Source organism: Hyla sarda, chromosome 4, assembly GCF_029499605.1.
Source record: "Hyla sarda isolate aHylSar1 chromosome 4, aHylSar1.hap1, whole genome shotgun sequence".
In the NCBI taxonomy this organism is placed as follows: domain Eukaryota; kingdom Metazoa; phylum Chordata; class Amphibia; order Anura; family Hylidae; genus Hyla; species Hyla sarda.
The window spans coordinates 365,588,560-365,609,266 of NC_079192.1; the positions used below are offsets into that span (position 1 = coordinate 365,588,560).

At 42.1% G+C, this 20,707-nt stretch overlaps 1 protein-coding gene across 2 annotated transcripts in view; it reads right to left on the reverse strand.

Moving 5' to 3' along the window:
• Nucleotides 1–20,707, reverse strand: part of GABRA1 (gamma-aminobutyric acid type A receptor subunit alpha1) — a 299,022-nt gene that overhangs the window by 119,885 nt on the left and 158,430 nt on the right. For both annotated transcript variants that reach the window (XM_056516667.1, XM_056516668.1), the window contains 2 exons: nt 14,019–14,086; nt 10,598–10,818 (listed from right to left, as the gene is read on the reverse strand). In XM_056516667.1, the coding sequence (XP_056372642.1) occupies nt 10,598–10,818; nt 14,019–14,086 (289 nt within the window). The remainder of the gene's footprint in view (nt 1–10,597; nt 10,819–14,018; nt 14,087–20,707) is intronic.

Here is a 20,707-nt window from a genome sequence, read left to right on the forward strand (position 1 = left end):
AAGATAAACATGTTTAGAAAATGGCAGACTGTTTGCTATTGGGATTTTCTCCTACTCTGGACAGTTCTTAAAATGGACAGAGATGTCAGAAGAGAGCTCTGTGTTCCAAAAAGAAAAGAATTTCCTCTGTAGTATTCAGCAGCTAATAAGTACTGAAAGGATTAAGATTTTTTCATAGAAGTAATTTACAAATTTGTTTAACTTTCTGGCACCAGATGATAACAAAAAAATAATAATAAATGATCTCAGACCAGAGCAGAATACCCGTGGAAGGCAGCGGAGGCAGGTGAGGGGACCTCAGTCTGCCGTTCCAGATGATCGGATTTCCACGGCAGCGCTGCGGGCGATCCGATCATCCATTTTAGTGACCGCAGCGCTGCAGATGCCGTGATCTGTATTGATCACGGCATCTGAGGGGTTAATCACGGACATCCGCTGACATTGCATACAATGTACGTACATACATCTAAGTGGTGTACCATTTTGTTCATGTTAAAGTCTTAAGGGCCTAGTTACTGTGAAAGGCTAGGCAAAAGTGTAGACCTGCTTGTGTTGTAGACAAATACTGTTTTAAGCGTACTGTCGCGCATTGTACTCCCCTCATAAGTGCATACCACTTATATGCATCTAGGTGGTGAACCATTTTGTTCCTTTTAAAGTGTTAAGGGTATAGTTAATGTGAAAGGCCAGCCAAAAGTACACTTCTGCTGGTGTTGTAAACAAATACTGTTTTAAAGGAAATCTGTCAGATATTTTCTATCCACAGGTACTGATAAATAGTGCGGGAGACACTGATTCCAACGAGCCCTACCTTGCCTGGATCTGCCTGGTGGTTCGCCCGCAATTGTAGTTTTATTCTATGTGGAAATCTTGTTGTAACTGGCATGGGCGGGGTTTCTGCACCGACGTCAGCGCCGCGTATGAATATTTATCTCCCCTCCCTCCAGTTCTCCATCTCTTCGCCGCTCCTAACTGTAGGGAGTGGTGATGAATATTCATAAGCGGCGCTGACGTCAGTGCCAGTTAAGCTGCAGAAGCCCCGCCCTTGCCACTTACAACAAGATTCCACATAGAATAAAACTACAGTTGCGAGCGAGCGAACGGCCGGGTGGATCCAGGCAAGGTAGAGCATGTTGGAATCAGAGTCTCCCGCACTATCCATCAGTACCTGTGGATAGTGCGGGAGAAAATATCTGACAATTTTCCTTTAAGCATAGTGGAGCGCATTGTACTACCCTCATAAGTGCATACCACATACGTACATTTAAATGGTGTACCATTTTGTGTGTGTTAAAGTCCTAAGCACCTAGTAACTGTGAAAGGCCAGGCAAAAGTACACACCTGCTGTTGTTGTAGACAAATACTGTTTTAGGCATAGTGGAGGGTATTGTCCTCCCCTGAGAACGCACTAAGGGTGCGTTCCCACATGGCGTATACGCAGTGTATTTCACGCTGCGCAAAATTTAAGGCAGCTGCGGGAAATACGCTGTGTATTCCTTGCTCACTATACACACAGGACTTTCTAGCGGCAGCTCTATGCGTGTAGTGAGTTTTGGAGGCGGGGCCGTGTGCCGGGGTGACTGTGACACGCGGCTCCACCTCCAAAACTCACTGCACACATAGGGCTGCCGCCGGAAAGCCCTGTGTGTATAGTGAGCAAGGAATACGCAGCATATTTGCCGCTGCTGCCGTAAATTTTGCGCAGCGTGAAATACGCTGCGTATACGCCATGTGGGAACGCACCCTAAATATGTCAGGCAGAGAGGTGCCAGGATGTGCAAAGAGGAGTGGCAGGGGCCTAAATTCATCAAGCGCAGGCAGAGGTCACAGCAGACTAGGGGAGAGTGGCAGTAGGAGTTGCAGCGAGAGGCCTGAGCTCCAGGGATCAGCTAGCGGTCGTGTCTTGACCAGCAACCCATCTGCCGTCATCGATTGGTTAAGGCGGTCATCCACTTCATCACAAGTGACATCTGATAGCCCCAGACTCCAGTCAATAGTCGGTGTGTTCCTCAGACACAACCCTCAGTTGGTATGGCCTGGGAGCAGTCCCTGTCCTCCCATTGCCTCTGTCCTATGCTGTTCCCTCCCTCACAGAAGTATCTTATGCTGTGGGTTCAGCTCCACTAATTAGCGAAGACAATATACTAGAGGACAGTCACCAGCTACTGCCCAGCCAAGAAGTGAAGGAGACATCCGCCGCTTCCTCCGCTAGGCGGGCAAGTAGTGCTGAGGAGATGAGGGGGAGTGGGAGGTGGTGGTGTTAGCGTTCAGGCTCCTGAAGCAGACACTGTTGAGGGACCTGAGGTGACATCAGTGATTTGCAGAAACAACTCGATGATGATGAAGCCGATCGCACTTGGGAGCCAGGTGCAGAAGGGTCTTCATCATCATCAGGAGAAGGGGGTTGCATGTTTCCCATGTGGCAGCAGCTGAGCCAGTAAGGTGGTAGCATGGTTGGCAGTCAGCATGGTGGCAGAAGTGGAAAGTCTGAAGCCAAATGTGCTTGGGGAAGACCACCTGCTTCACGGCAGCCTTCCTTCCTGGGAGGTAGTGGAACAGGGGTTCCTGGAGACGGTGGCAGTAGCAGTCAAACAGTGCGGACTGTTGGTTGGAAAATCAGCTACTCGGCGGTGTGGCAGTTTTTCATCAAGCATCCAGAGGAGGTTAACATGGCCACATGCAAGATGTGTCGACAGAAGGTGAAGGGTGGCCAGGGTCTCAGTGTTGGCACCACAGCCCTGTGTCAACATATGCAGTGTCAGCATAAAGTATCCTGGGAGAACAGAGGCTCCAATGTGGTGGTCCAGCCTACTGCATCACCCAGTGGCATGCCGCTCCGTTTCAGCCAGCCAAGGCTCCACCACCTCAGCCAAAGGGAGCTGTGTGGCATACCCATCTTATGTCGCTCCAGATGCTCCTGCTCCTCCTACCTCGAGTCAGTCATTCCGTCAGCAATCCATCGGTAAAGCCATGTCCAAGAGACAACAGTATGCGCCCACTCATCCAACAGCTTAGAAGCTGAATGTGCTCCTGTCCAAGTTGCTGGTGCTGCAGTCCCTCCCTTTTCAAATAGTGGACTCTACACCTTTCAGAGAACTGATGGCTTGTGCCGAGCCGAGGTGGAGAGTCCCAAGTGGTCATTTCTTTGCGAAAAAGACAATACCAGTCCTGCAAAATTTTGTGGAACAGAACGTGAGCCAGTCCTTGAGCATGTCGGTGTGTACCCAAGTGCACGGCAGCGGCGACGTGTGAAGCTGTAACTACGGCCAGGGACAATACATGTCCTTTACAACCTACTGGGCGAATACCTGCACAGCCATAACAGCATCTTCACAAATATGGATAGTGCAAAACATATTTATGGTGCTGATCCCCAGTTGCAGACATTCCTCCGCATCAGACCACAAGTAAGTATTGAGGATATGCATTAGCTAAAACTTAAACTTTTCTTAGGATAAAATATATGGACCCTACATTTTTGTTACATCTAAGAAGAGGAAAGGTGTGCCACCTACACCACAAGTTATTATGTGATGCAAAGACCTCTAAAAGGTGGAAGGGAACAACATATGGTCCATTGTAACTGGTGAAATGGTAAAAACTTCCCCTGTGAGGCCCTACTCTCGCATTATTAATTCACTTCTTGGCAAGTGTTACTCGCCCTAAGAAGGGTGGCCCCACACAGGAACATCTCTTCATTTCCAACTACAAACACTGCCATTTCACAGGGTTTTTAGGTGGAAATAGGGAGAGCTTCCTGTGTGGGGCCACCCTTTTTAGGGGGAGTAACAATTGTCAAGAAGGGAATTAATAGGGCGAGAGTAGGGCCTTTCAGGGGAATTTTTTACCCCCACCTGCTACAATGGACAATACGTTGCTCCCTTTTACCTTTTCAAGGAAAGTGTTACTTGTCTTAAAAAGGGCAGCCCCACACAGGAACCTCTCCCTATCTCCACCTAAAAACCCTGGGAAATGGCAGTGTTTGTAGGTGGAAATAGGGAGAGTTTCCTGTGTGGGGCCACCCTTTTTAGGGCGAGTAACACTTGCCAAGAAGGGAATTAATAATGCGAGAGTAGGGCCTTACAGGGGAAGTTTTTACCCCACCGGTTACAATGAACAATATGTTGTTCCCTTCCACCTTTTAGGGGTTTTTGCATCACATCAATACTTGATGGTGTAGGTGGCACATGGTATTTTTTGCACACCTTTCCTTTTTGTTTGATTTAAAAAATGTTTTTTGAGTATATATTTTATCTTAAGAATATTATTGAAAGTTAAGTTTTACGTAATGCATATCCTAAATACTTACTTGGGCAAACTTACACTTTTACTAAAGAGACCATTTTCTTCTGCCTACCTGCCTCAGCTACTATTCTGATCCTGCCACCCGCCTGATGCCAAACATCTGATGCCAAGTTCTCCTTTTTTTCACCCACTTTCGTCACCAGGTACTGGTCCACCCACTGCCCCACTTAAAGGGGTACTCCGCCCCTAGACCTCTTATCCCCTATCCAAAGGATAGGGGATAAGATGTCAGATTGCCGCGGTCTCGCTGCTGGGGACCCCCGGGATCCCCGCTGCGGCACCCCGTTATCATTACAGCACAGAGCGAGCTCGCTCTGTGCATAATGACGGGCGATACGGGGGACGGAGCAGCGTGACTTCATGGCTCCGCCCCTCGTGACATCACGGCCCGTCCCCTTAATGCAAGTCTATGGGAGTGGGCGTGGCGGCCGCCACGCCCCCTCCCATAGATTTGTGTTGAAAAGGGCGGGTCGTGACATCATGAGGGGCGGAGCCGTGACGTAACGATGCTCCGGCCCCTGTATTGCCCGTCATTACGTGCAGAGCGAACTCACTCTGTGCTGTAATGAGAGCGCTGTGCCGCAGCGTTGATCCCAAGGCTCCCCAGCAGCGGGACCGCAGCGATCTGACATCTTATCCCCTATCCTTTGGATAGGGGATAAGATGTCTAGGGGCGGAGTACCCCTTTAATGCTGCTGCCATCTCCAGGCTGTCTCATACAGCCACCATATGTTCTTCTGATGCTGATGCCACCTCCAGGCTGTCTCATTCTACTGCCATATATTCTCTTCTTGCTGATGCAAGCTCCAGGCTATGTCATACTGCCACCATATGTTCTCCTCATGCTGCCGCCAGCTCCAAGCTGTCTCATTCTGCCACATGTTCTCCTCATGCTGCTGCCAGCTCCAGGCTGTCGCATTCTGCACCATATGTTCTCCTAATGCTGGTGCCAGCTCCAGGCTGTCTCATACTGCCACTATATGTTCTCCTAATGCTGATGCCAACTCCAGGCTGTCCCATACTACCACCTTATGTTCTCCTCATGCTGCTGCCAGCTCCAGGCTGTTTCATACTGCCACCATATGTTCTCATTCTGCTGCCAGCTCCAGGCTGTCTCATTCTGCCTCCATATGTTCTCCTCATGCTTCCGCCACCTCCAGGCTGTTTCATTCAGCCACTATATGGTCTCCTCATGCTGCCGCCAACTCCAGGCTGTGTCATTCAGCCACTATATGGTCTCCTCTTGCTGCTGCCAACTCCAGGCTTTGTCATTCAGCCACTATATGGTCTCCTCTTGCTGCCGCCAACTCCACGCTGTGCCATTCAGCCACTTTATGGTCTCCTCATGATTCTGCCACCTTCAGGCTTTTTCATTCAGCCGCTATATGGTCTCCTCTTGCTGCTGCCAACTCCAAGCTATGTCATTTAGCCACTATATGGTCTCTCCAGGCTGTGTCACTGTACCACCATGTGGTCTCCTCATTCTGCTGTCACATGAAATAAACTTTTTAAGCTCATCTTTTTGAAATCTTCAATTTAACTGTTAAAAAACATTGATCTTTTCAATTGTGAGGCCCTATGGTCTCTTCAGGCCGTTGCCACCTCCAGGCTGGGTTATTTAGCCACTATATGGTCTCTTCATGCTGCCACCACCTCCACACTGTGTCATTCAGCCACTATATGTTCTTCTCATGCTGCCGCCACCTCCAGGCTGTTTCATTCAGCCACTATATGGTCTCCTCATGCTGCCACCAACTCCAGGCTGTGTCATTCAGCCACTATATGGTCTCCTCTTGCTGCTGCCAACTCCAGGCTGTGTCATTCAGCCACTATATGGTCTCCTCTTGCTGCCGCCAACTCCAGGCTGTGCCATTCAGCCACTTTATGGTCTCCTCATGATTCTGCCACCTTCAGGCTTTTTCATTCAGCCGCTATATGGTCTCCTCTTGCTGCCGCCACCTCCAGGCTGTGTCATTCAGCCACTATATGGTCTCATCATGCTGCTGCCAACTCCAGGCTGCGTCATTCAGCCACTAAATGGTCTCCTCTTGCTGCTGCCAACTTTAGGCTGTGCCAGCGCTTTATGGTCTCCTCATGATTCCGCCACCTTCAGGCTTTTTTATTCAGCCACTATATGGTCTCCTCTTGCTGCCGCCAACTCCAGGCTATGTCATTCAGCCACTATATGGTCTCCTCATGCTTCTGCCACCTCCAAGCTGTGTCACTGTACCGCCATGTGGTCTTCTCATTCTGCTGTTGCATGAAATAAAACTTTTTAAGCTCATCTTTTGGAAATCTTCAATTTAACTGTTAAAAAACATTAATATTTTAAATTGTGAGGCTCTATGGTCTTGTCAGGCTGTTGCCACCTCCAGGCTGGGTTATTTAGCCACTATATGGTCTCCTCATGCTGCCGCCACCTCCACACTGTGTCATTCAGGCACTATGTGTTCTTCTCATGGTGCTGCCACCTCCAGGCTGTGTCATTCAGCCAGTATATGGTCGCCTCATGCTGCCGCCAACTCCAGGGTGTGTCATTCAGCCACTATATGGTCTCCTCTTGCTGCCGCCAATTCCAGGCTGTGCCATTCATCCACTATATGGTCTACTTATCCTTCTGTCACCTCCTATTTAGGCTTTATGTGTTTTGTGGCTGCAAACCTGTGGGTAAAGAGCGGGTAAAGACCCATGTGGATTTAACCATGGGGGAATTAATTTTTTTATTTTCCAGGCCACAACAAGGCAGCAGTTGCATCAGAAGTATTTATTACTTTTTTATTCACTGAAGAGCTACCCTTTTCGACACTGCTGCCCTAGGAACAGGCCCAGGGCGCCTATTGGCAAATACAATGTGCTGCCTACTACTTTGACAAATACCAGCATGCCTGTGCTAGGTTCTCACATAGAGGAAGTTTCTTCTTGTCATTTAGCACACGAAAACAGACAGATGATTCATCTCTTTTTTTTTTTTAACTATTTGAATTTTGGATTGCCTTATGTTTTATAATGGAGACTGGTTGAGACACATCATTTCCAGGCAGTGGAAGAGAGAGGTGGTTTGTGGTAAATATGAAAGCAAGTACACTAAGAGATTGTTTGAGCTAGCGATTGTGTGTCTGTGTACAAGAGTGTGAAGTATACAAGTGAGTGTAAGTATAAAAGTGAGAGGGACTTAAAATTAAGGGAATACTGTAAAATACTGTAAAATTAAGGGAATACTTAGTATTTCTGTGTGTGTTTTTTTTTCTCTTTCTCTGTCTGGGAGGAATGCAGGTGGAGAGAGGGTGGAGTAGTTAAAGGGGTATTCCGGGCAAAAACATCTTATCCCCGATCCAAAGGATAGGGCATAAGATATCTGATCGCGGGGGGCCCGCTGCTGGGAACTCCCGCAATCTCCTTGCAGCACCCCCTTTCTATGCGGGGGCTGCATCTCCAGTTTTGGAAACCTCTGGGTTTCCGGGACTGGGGACGTGATGTCACCACGCCCCCTCCATTCATGTCTATGGGAGGGGGCGTTACCACCATCACACCCCCTCCCATAGACATGAATGGAGGGGGCATGGCATGACCTCACGTTACCAGTCCTGGAAACCCGGAGGTTTCCGAAACTGGAGACGCAGCACCGCAATTAGACATCAGGCCCTCTGCAATTAGACATCTTATCCCTTATCCTTTGTGCTGTAACTTTCAGGAGCACTTCAAGAAGCACTACAGTTCTAGAAAATGAAACTATTTTGTTTCAAATGTTCCAAACAGGATAGAGATCTTCTACCTTTTTTATGATGCCATACTCACTACAAATCCCAGTCTAAGTGCATCCATGGATGTCTTTTGCCAGTCAAATGGCAGCAGTCATTTGGACCCAACATGGCAGCAAGGCAGACAGACTGTTGAGATTGTTATTAGGCTAACACAGGATGTCTGAAGGTGTGAAGTTTAAGGTATGCATCGTCCTCCACCCTTAATGCACATAAGGAGGTATAGACCAGTAATTTACTGTATCTAGAACATAATCCCAAGGATTGTTGCCTGTAGACAGCTGGTTGGGTGCTGTGCTAAAGATGTTTGCAAGCTAGTTCTATGTCAGTAACAGGTAGATTAACGTTATGTTGAAACTGGTATGAGAATGTAGAGGAGCAAACCAGATGTCAGGTCAAGGAAAGTCAGACAAACCTTATCAAATACAGAAATTTCATACAGGTTAAAGGGGTTATATTTAAAAAAATGTTTTTTCCATCAACTGGCTGCTGAAGTTGAGGTGTTCTTTGAGTGCTCTCTGATGATACCTCTCTCGGGAACTGTCCAGAGTAGAAGCAAATCCCCATAGAAAACCTCTTCTACTCTGTGCAGTTCCCGAGACAAGCAGAGACATCAATAGAGAGCACTGTTGCCAGATAGAAAAGAACAACTCAACTTCAGCAGCTGATATTTGTTGGAAGGATTAAGATTTCTAATAGAAGTAATTTACAAATATGTTTAACTTTCTGGAGCCAGTTGATATAAAAAAAAAAAAAAGTTTTTTTCCCCCCTCGAACAACCCTTTAATTCACCACAGAAGCCATGCTTTGTTTTACTGGAACCATTCCCTTTAGGTCCCTTGACATGTCATGACACTACGGTGTCAGGCTTTATTTCTGTCTGGATCTGCACAATGAGAGCACAAATATCCATAGTATTACCTTAGCACAGTGTTTCTCAGTTCCAGTCCTCAGGGTCCTCTAACAGGTCATGTTTTTTGGATTTCCTTAGTCTTTCACAGGTGATATAATTGTGGTGATGCCTGATTCCCTGACCATAATTATTTCAACTGTGAAAGACTTAGGAAATCTTGAAAACACGACCTGTTAGGGGCCCTGAGGACTGGAATTGAGAAACACTGCCTTAGCAACAGGACACAATGGCTTTAGGCAAGTGAACATTTTGTTCACCGGCTGGGACGATGTTGATGTCTAATATATAAGATAACAGATCAATGCTGATGGTATAGGGACATCGAAATCAGTTCACAATTACGAGACCCCATCAACTAAGATGTGAGCTTCCTGTAGCCCTGTGATTATTACTTAAGACAGGAAGGAGTGATTTGTCTAACTGCTTTCAAACCTGATTTTTCTGAGTTTTTGAGTGGAAATAGGCATTAAGTGCATCAGTGAGTTGCACTTTCAAGAATGATTGGCATTTTTTTAGCACAGATTTTTTTTTCTTCAGAGAAAGCTGAAGATCTAGCTTTCAATAAGTTATATTGGTTACAGCATTAATTAGTTTAATAAGATTTTATCAATTATTTTATTAATTTATTTTAAAGGAAGCAGCCCCATTTAATGTATCTAGTATTGCCCTTTTAACATGTTCTTGTCTCCTATTGCATTTTCTTGTCTACTATGGATTTTCTATTTTCTTTCTCTGCATGATGACAAATACCATGGGCAGTCTATTCATTTATAGTTTATTTCAAGGTTTAGTTTTTGTTTAATTCACATATGTACTTAAAGTTAAATAGTCACTATTGTTTCAAACAACTTCCCACTTTTTGATAGCCAATGTGATTCCTAAAATCAGTCTACCTGCTTAAAATGATCCACATCCACATTTACCTGAAAGGTAAATCAAGGCTTCCCTCTTATCTCCCACTACCCATCTCTCTGTACAGCTGTCCCTTGTGCAAACATCAGTGTACATACTGCTGTATGTCCACAGTGTACTATCCCATTCCTCTTCCATTAGCTTATTTTTAATTAGCAGCAGCTTAATATAACAGTTTCCTTGCTGTGATGCTGCTGTTGTTTCTTTGATTTCTGCTCACTTGGCATCTCTTAAACTGAGTGCATCAGTAATCCCTGCTCTTCCAACATGCCATCTATAGTATTATACTGTGTATATCATCCCCAGTACAGTTTCCACCTGTTCAGTGCACTTTCAGAAGCACTGTCATACCATACTGTACAAGAGAGGCGATGGTGCTCTGCTGTGATTGACCGGGGAAAGATGGTCCCTTTGTGTGTAGTACTGAAGAACAGTCCAGCCCTGATTGTGCCCCAAAAATGGGGAGATTGAGATGTAGCTGTACACCATGGAGGACATTCTTAAGGGGCTCAATAACACCAATGAGTACACAAAAATCCCTTTATCAGCACTTTAAACGGTTAATCTAACAAAACCATGCATGTTTTTAAACATCTTTTGAAACAATATGTACAATTCAACACTAGTCACAAACCTATGACAAACTGTAATAATAAACTGACAATATAAAATATATGTTGCTTAATAAAAATAATAAGAAAACAATTACCTCATTGTATAAAGTAGCGTTCCATCCTCTGTTATTCGCAACAGTTTGTTTGGCATAGTCATGTTGTGAGCCACAGACTTCTTCCCATTGTGAAAAAATGTATCTGGAGTCCATATTTTACTAGCCATTAAATTATTTAGACGGAGAACAGTCATGGGGCCTTTGAATTTTAATCTTTCATCCCTCCAACCTTGTCGAAAAAATACATCAATGGTGTATTCCTGTTTATGGGGAAATTGAGAATTGAGTTTACTGGTAAAATGCATCCTTGGTCTCTGCACACGGCCTTACATTGTTTTATTATTGCTATTTACAATACAGCCCCTTCTGTCCTATGTGTTACTTATCATTCAATAAATGAGAAAATCATGTCTCTAATTGAAGGCAGACAAGAAAAATGGCAAAGAGGAAATGTATTATCAATATTAAGATCAATGACCAGCATACACGTGTGGCCACAGGATGCTGAACTCATTGTTCATCTTGCCTGCTGTAAACCTTTGGTCGGTAAATATGGAGGCTGTCTGCTCCCACCTGAATTTCTGAGTTAAACAAAACCCTCAAACATCTGTTCTTTGCATAAGGTAACCCAATATATTGTACTTGAATTCTGATATTAATTTATTAGCCTGTACGCATCACTGAATGTAAATTAGGGAATAGAGAGGAATGAGTTAATTTACCTCAATGGCCACTGCATATCATTTTATCTGTCAGATCTATCACCGTAAGATCTATCACTGGGAGCCTGTGATTGCTTGGAAATTACTGGATCCTTGGACCATCTCCTGGAAAATATTCTAGACAACTAGCACATATGTTGCCGCTTCTGCTCATGGGAACTGCTTTCAAAACCTTAATAGGAGCTTAAAAGGGTACTCCGCTCCTAGATATCTTATGCCCTTTTGAAAGGATAGGGGATAAGATATCTGATCTTGGGGGTCCCGCCTCTGGGAGCCCCCGCGATCTCTGCTACAGCACCGCAGTCATCCAGTGCACGGAACGAACTTCACTCTGTGCCTGATGAGGAGCAATGTGGCGCTGGAGGCTCATTATGTCATAGACCTGCATTGAGGAGGTGTGACGTGACTTCATGAGGGGGCATGGCTGGGACATCACAAGCCTCTGGTGCCAAAGCCGGTGTTCTAAACGAACGCCGGGTGCTGCAGGGAGATCGTGGGGAGCCCCAGTGGTGGGACTCACGTGGTCAGACATCTTATCCCCTATCCTTTCAATAGGGGATATGATGTCCAGGGGCGGAGTATCCCTTTTATCCCATTCAATCTCCTGGAGCAAATGGTGATTTAGTGACTGTGCTGTCTAAATGAATCAAAACAGTTCAGTTTGACAGTACAGTAAGTTCTGAGACCAGATCGGAGGCTGAAAACATGCTGCATGACATGAGACATTTCTTCAAGGTCTCAGAAGCCAAGGTCAGATTGTCTGTTTGGTAATTTGGTAATTTTTACTCATTCTGGCATTCTTCTAGTTCTGCCATGGTTGCTGTCAACAACCATAAAAGAGAATTGTGAGTTTCCATGTAAAGAACAAACCTATTTTCTAAGGACAGTCTCCTGACCCAATATAGTTAAAAAGTATTTTGAATTTTGGGCAGAGTGAGGAAGCTGCAGCGACGATGTCCGCGTGCTACCAGAGTGCCACCGCGCACCAAACCTACCGCCTAAATAAGAAGGATAACGGATGAGCAGGGCCACTGATCATTAGGTATCATTAGGTAGGTATCATTATTATCAGTGTCACTTGTACTAACAGATTTTAACTGTGGGTGACACTGATGGCAGATTCCCTTTAACAGGCATTTGGTTAATACAAGTGTTTCAGACTGGAAACTCCTTAGGCCTTCCCTGCACCTCATAGCCACAGTTTTTGGAGTAAAACATGTGGACATTTGTTTACAGAAATGGTAAGAATGTTTATGTTTTCTCGAGTGGTTACCAATAATAATACTAAATCCTAATCAATTTATTGGTTGGAAAAATCCTCAGTCATTAAATCATTATGATAATTATCCTCAATTGGGAGGAGCAATCATAGACAGAAAAGCTTGTGGTGGCCATCAGCAGAAAGCAATACAGACATTTAGATTAAAAAAAAAAAAAATAAAGGTAAAACATGAATCATGTGACTGCATGTTGAGGCCCTAAGGTAAGAGGATGACAATGCTGTGATCAGCAGTGGAAAGGAGGGAGTATTTTTGACTGCAACTACTGTGTGTGATAGGAGGAATCTCTTGGGATTTCTGGAGAAATAGGAGATGACCCGAAACATGATAACTGGAGAGATGTGGACTAATTAATTCTAGTCTGGGGAAATCAAGCTGGCATCCCCTAATGAAAATGTTTTCCCCCTTAATATCATGGCAAAACAAAGTATCATCAGGGAAGGAAATATTTTTTAACAAGTAAAATAACAGTAATAATGATAATTTAACCCCTTGCCGCAAATGGACGTACAGTCACGTATTTGCAGCTCCCATTAAAAAAAAACCTAAATAAAAATAAACATGTGTAAATAAAAATAAACATCTGGTATTGCCGCGTGTGGAAATGTCCGAACTTCAAAAATATATTGTTAATTAAGCTGCACGGTCAATGGCGTACACGTAATAAAATTCCAAAGTCTAGAATAGCTTATTTTTGGTCACTTTTTATACCATAAAAAAATGAATAAAAAGTTATCAAAAAATCTGATCAAAACAAATATGGTACCAATAAAACATCAGATCACAGCACAAAAAATTTGCCCTCATATTGCCCCTTATACAGAAAAATAAAAAAGTTATAGGGGTCAGAAGAGGACATTTCTCAACATATTAATTTTGGTGCATGTAGTTATGATTTTTTTGTAGTAAAATAAAATCAAACCTATATAAATTGGGTATCTTTGCGACCATATGGACCTACAGAATAAACATATGGTGCAATGTTTACGAAAACTGCACTGCGTAGAAATAAAAGCCGCTAAAAATTACAAAATGGCTTTCTTTTTTCAATTTTGCCTCATAAATAATTTTTTTCTGGTTTTGCTGTAGATTTTGTGGTGAAATTATTAATATAGTATTACAAAGTAAAATTGTTGGCACAAAGAACAAGCCCTCATATGGATTTTTAGGTGGAAAATTTAAAGTGTTATCATTTTTAGAAGGTGAGGAGGAAAGAACAAAAGTGCAAAAATGAAAAATCACCAAAGAGGGAAGGGGTTAAAGGTTGTTCTAGTCTTGCAGGTATGATATAGTCATAGCTCAGACCAAATATAGGTCAACCATGACACTTAAAGGAGTAATGCAGTGTACAGATGCCTGGTAAAAATAGTCTTGAATTGTTCATTACCTTATGCAAATATAATTGAGGTCAAACTCTATGGCCAAAGAATATAATAGAAGAAAATGCATGCATCTTACCATATCATGATCAGAAACTGGTCCAAAGCTGGTGACGAAGATGTCTGTGTTCACTTCGGTTACACGCTCTGTTGAAGCAAGAAATGAGGATGTTCAGTGTCTTCTAACAATCTTCATTAGATCTAAAATAGTTTTTTTTCCTCAACATCCACTATGTGGGAGCAATGAATTAAAATATATATTTTACTAGCTGAGTACCAGGGTTGCCTGTTTTTCCTTCCTAATCCTTGTTGGGTAGGAAAATCAACAAAGGAGGAAGCTTTTGACTTCATATCCTGTCCTCATAAATTGTTGTCATATCCCAACCTCATATCCTGTCCTTATATCCCAACCTCACATCCCGTCCTTATATCCCGTCATCATATCCTGACCTCCTATCCTATCCTCAAATCCCGTCCACCTATCCCATCCTCAAATCCCGTCCCCCTATCCCAACCTCCTATCCCGTCCTCATATCCCGACCTCCTATCCCGTCTTCCTATTCCGTCCTCATATCCCAACCTCATATCCCATCCTCATATCCCGTCCTCATACCCGACCTCCTATCTCAACCTCATTTCTCATCCTCCTATCTCGACCTCATATCCCGTCTTATATCCCGACCTCATATCCCGTCTTATATCCCGACCTCATATCCCGTCCTCATATCACGTCCTCACATCCTGTCTTCATATCCTGCCCTCATATACCATCCTCATATCCCATCCTCATATCCCGACCTCATATCCCGTCCTTATGCCCCCTGCTCATATCCTGTCCTCAGGTGGGACTGATTTGTGATGAAGATATTGTAATCTTAAAATAAAAGGGGATGTGGCTTTGTGGGACTGGGCGTGATTTCCAAGCCAGACTGATGCACAAAAAGGGTAGATAATAAAATGGGTGGGCGTGCCTTTGTGAGATGGGGTGTGGCTTGCAAGCTGGGGTGTGGCTTGGGGTATGGTGAATTAATTAATTAATTAAAAACCACAATAACTGGCTACAAATACATTACTAGTTACATCATCATCATATAATAAATGAATAAATAGATAAGTAAATAAACGTCCCCATTAAATAATATATTTTCATTTATTTTATTTTACATGTTTTTTCAATTGTTTCATTAAGCCCTCTTGGCCATAAAGTGTTCATTGTGAAAATCCAAAAGGATTCTCTATTCACTAATTTTCGGAAACCTTCAATTTGAAAGCAAAACTAGACAGTTCATCTATGTACATTATATATCTTCTCACTTGCAAATGTGGCCGACAGTACGTGGGCCATACTGCCCAATCAGCTTGCTCCCGTATGAATAAACACAGACATAATATTAAAAATAATTTTGTTCTACATAGTATCTCGAGGCACATTATGACTATGCACAATAGCGATCCCACTTGCATGCAAGCTTTGCATTTTAGAAAGTATTCCTCCTGATCAACCTGACCGCTTCCGAAAATTAGTGAATAGAGAATCCTTTTGGATTTTCACAATGAACACTTTATGGCCAAGAGGGCTTAATGAAACAATTGAACATGTTAAATAAAATAAATGAAAATATATTTTTTAATGGGGACATTTATTTACTTATCTAGTTATTCATTTATTATATGATGATGATGTAACTAGTAATGTATTTGTAGCCAGTTATTGTGGTTTATAATTAATTAATTTATTAATTCATTCATTCACCATACCCCAAGAAAGTTTTTTATGGAAGTTTTTATAAAAAAAAATAATAATTCTGTGTAAATTTCATTCAAATGTGCTATGATGTCACTACTGATCATGTGATCAGCTGTATATATTGCTGCACTTTTAGTTCCATACATGTCTGAGGAAGAGGACGGAGCGTCCTTGAAACGCGTTACATGTTTAAATAAATAAAAAGATTCAAGAAAACCTACCTTGGTTGTGGACAGCACTAAAATATCCCTTCTATCTGTGCACTGGAAAAGTGCATAATCTTCTGTACACATTCCCTATGCTTTGTCAAGGGCGGGATAAGCTGCAGTCCTGAGTGGATACCCGGGCGGGATCTCCACCACAACCTTCCGAAAGGATTTTTCTATACATGCTCTCAAGAGTGTTATGCCTCTCCCCTAGCACAACACTATCTGGTGAGTTGCTTTATATTTAGGGGCTCACCTCTTTGCATACTGTCCTTCACAGTGGAGCGCTTTTTTTCTATCTTTCTCATATAAGTAACATGTGGCTATCAAAATATCTCCAGCCGTTTGGAAGTTATACAGTAACATATATTTCCCATAGACTTGTATGGAATTTTAAACAAAAACCCCGACCCTGGCAAATGGGGGTGAGTAAGGGTTAAATTACCTATCCTATTTTTGTTGTTGACACATAAGGAACATGTGTGCCAAGTTTCATGTTAATATCTTCAGCCGTTTGGACGTGATGCTGAAACATACACACACATTGAGTTTTATATATACTAGCTGAGTACCCGGCGTTGCCCAGTTTTTCCTTCCTCATCCTTGTTGGGGAGGAAAATCAACAAAAGGAGGAAGCTTTTGACTTCATATCCCATCCCCATATATTGTTGTCAAATCCCAACCCATATCCGGTCCCCATATCCCGTCCTCCTATCCCGTCCTCCTATCCCAACCTCCTATCCCGTCCTCATATCTTGACCTCATATCCTGACTTCCTATCTAGACCTCCTATCCCGTCCTCATATCTTGACCTCCTATCTCTACCTGCTATCCCGTCCTCCTATCCTGTCCTACTATCTCGACTTCCTATCTAGACCTCCTATCCCGACCTATTATCCCGACCTATTATCCCAACCTCTTATTGCAACCTCCTATCCTGACCTGTAATATGTGTACCAGGTATTATTGAAAAATCTCCAGCCATATGGAAGTTATGTGGGAACATACATTTCCCATTGATTTGCATGGGACTTTAAACAAAAACCCTGACCCTCACAAATGGGGGTAGTTAAGGGTTAAATTAACTATCACATATTTAAAGTGGACATATAAGTGACATGTGACCAAGTATTATCGAAATATCGCCAACCGTTTGGAAATTATGCAGTAACATATTTCTCATAGACTTGTATGGGACTATATATATATATATATATATATATATATATATATATATATATATACATATATAGATTTTTATATATATATATATATATATATATATATATATATATTTACACATATATTCTAGATATTCTAGATGTTATTCTAACATTCTCCTGTTCAAACTCTTAAGGGTGTATACTTTAATATTTGTATATATGTTGGACAGTGAAGTACAGGACAGCCCCATCACCCTACCTCTTGGTGGAATAGCCACCTTTACTAGTTGACTAATTATTGGCTGGATAATTAATACATTTGCTTGACATTGTATTGTTATTGAGAAAATTTCCTTAAATGGAACCATATTTTTTTGTACAAAACTATAGAAGGTAAACAACTGATCTTTATGTAAATATTTATGTCTTTATTGTACTGCTAACTAAAAGTTAAAATTGCAAAATATTATTATTATTATTATATTTACAATTTTCTAAACTCTATAATTAATCCTGTTAATCACTATAATATATCCATTAATCATTCCTAATACATGTATCATGTATCTCTCTGATTCAAGTCACTATAGTGGATAAACATACATATGTATCTACAGAGTCCTGTATTGATTAGTACATTTCTTAGCAAACACAATATTATAAAAACAAAAGAACATTTAAAACAACCCTGAAACAAAGTGACTTGTATGTCACAGAAAGTTTAGTCAGTCAATATTTCAGTAGCTATTGCTACTGCCAATCACCTTTGGCAACCAAAATTACCTGTTCTGCAGAATTTAGAATTGGACAAGCACAGTAAACAAAATAAAAAAATATAGAAGCAGCATATGTTATCATTTCCTATCTATAAAAAATAATAAAACTTGATCAATAGGTCCTGTTTATGTAAAATATAATTAAAAAAAATTGCATAATTGCTGTCATTTTTTATTACTCTCCAAAAATTATAAATACAAGTTTTCAAAAACAATATGAACCTCAAAATGTGCTAATGAGTCTTAAAGGGGTATTCTGGTGGAAAACTGGTGCCAGAAAATTAAACAGATTACTAAATTACTCTTCTTTAAAAATCTTAATCATTCCAGTACTGACCACAGTGCTGTCTGCTGTCATCTGTGTCCATGTCAGGAACTGTCCAGAGCAGGAGAGGTTTGCTATGGGCATTTGCTCCTTCTCTGGACAGTTCCTGGTAGGGACAGAGGTGGCAGTAGAAAGCCCTGTGGTCAGACAGAAAATAACTACACAACTTCCTGCGGAGCATACAGCAGCTGATTAGTACCAGAAGGGTTAATATTTTTAAGTAGAAGTAACTTTCAAATCTGTTAAACTTTTTGCACCAGTTGATTTTAACCCTTAAGGACCGAGCATTTTTCCATTTTTGCACTTTCATTTTTTCCTCCTTACCTTTTAAAATCATAAACCTTTCAATTTTGCATCTAAAAATCCATATGATGGCTTTTTTTTTTTTGCGCCACCAATTCTACTTTTTAACATTTGACATTCATTTTACCCAAATGACATTTTGTAACTTTTAGGGGCTTCCATTTCTACGCAGCACATTTTTCGGTAAAAATTACACCTTATCTTTATTTTGTAGATCCATACGATTAAAATGATATCCTACTTAAATAACTTTGATTTTGTCTTACTTCTGGAAAAAATCATAACTACATGCAGAAAAAATTTATGTTTAAAATTTTCATTTTCTGACCCCTATAACTTTTTTTTTTAATTTTTAATTTTTTTTTTACAATGTTATAGCTTCCGTAGGGGACTATAACATGAAGTACATTGATTCAATACACTGATCACTGCTATTGCATTGAATTGGCAAGTAAGGCACCCTTCTAATGCGTTCTTGCTGATCGGGACATCGTGATGATTGCTTATAGCAACCGGGATCCACTGGGTTTGATGCGTGCTCACCTGCTGAGCATGTGTCATACCTCGGGAGCTGCAGATGGACGTTAATGAACGTCCATTTGTGGCAAGGGATTAAAAAAATTTTGCCCTGGATTACCCCTTTAATAGAGCGATGTCTTCAGAAGAGTTCAAAAGGATAATGCAAGGAAGAAAAAAAATATATCTATCTATCTATGTATACATATGTAAGGAGATTTTGTCAGTTAGTTAGACCTGGGACATGAGATTGTGTTTGGAGTAGTTAGGAATAGGAAGTAACCCAGAAGAACATCAAATTAATAGAGCATCTGTCATGATAAGTGCACAGTCATCAATATGCTAATCAATGTACTGGGCAGACCTGAGCATCGCTACCCCTGATGTACATCACTTCTCTAAGCTGGGATCACTGTGAAGTGCTGAGACCAAGACACTGAGCTTTGCTCATTGAGTCATTGCATGTAAGATCTTTCGGGGACATTTATCATTGTTGCTTTGGTAAGCAAGTTCTGTAGGCATTTTATTCTTGCTTTTGGTTTTGCTTGTGTGTGACACATTTAGAAACATACCAGGAACATAGAAGTCTATAACAAATTAAGTTCAGAGGACACAGATCAATGAGCAGCACAGGGAAACTATGGATCAGCGGCATGAACGGAGAACACTATAGATCAGCGGACATGAATAGAGGACTCCGTGGTCGTGAACAGAGGACACTATAGATCAGTAGTCATGTACAGAACTCCAAATATCTTAAATCAAGAACTAATAAACATAAAGTTCAAAACACCATTCAGGAAAACGGATAAGTCAACAGACTTTAGGAACAGACAGGAATATAGCATAATCCCCCAGAACATCCAGTAGACACAAAGTCCCCATGGACCAAAAACAGGGATCTATCGCTAATCAGGAAAATTCACATTCCCTATGCTAAACGTCCAGTAGACACGAGGTCCCCATGGAAAGGTAATTGGGATGCCTAGATACACAGGATATATTTATAGAACACTGTTCACACTGAACACAAGACCGGAATAATGGCAATCCCTTCAGAACACCTCCAGTAGACAAGGAGTCCCATGGAGCGGTAACAGGGAGGCCTAGATACACAGGATATATTTATAGAACACTATTCACACTGAACACACAAACTGGACACTCCACTATAGGAGTAGCCATTAATAATAAATCCAAATAGACTACTGGCCAGCGGCATACTCCACCGTGTGGTCAGGATGCTGGCCCAGTAGGAAAACAAATATTAAACACAGAACTTCACATAAACAAAGAGAAAACACATTGTGAACAGACACATAGCAGAAAGGATAAACAAATCCTAAAACCGAATAAACAAACACAGCTTAAAATCCACTAAGAGCATGCCACTTAACAGGTTACAACCAGAAAATACAAAGTGCATACTAAAACAAACATAGTAGATTAAAAGCTCAAACAAAGAGTGTTTCACCAAGCATCCATTAGCAGCAAAGCTAGCATGTTAGCAGCTAGACATCAGGAAGTCATTAAATGAAGTCAATCACCAACACTGAGGCTAGGCTGGGCTGACTTTAAATAGACACACCCTAAAGTAGTGATGGCGAACCTATGGCACGCCGAGCCCCCTCTGTGGGAACGTGGCCACAGGCCCCCGTCACATTCGGACATCCCTATGTCCCGAAAGGTCATTTTGGGACACAAGGATGTTCCCATTACCTCTCTGCGGTCC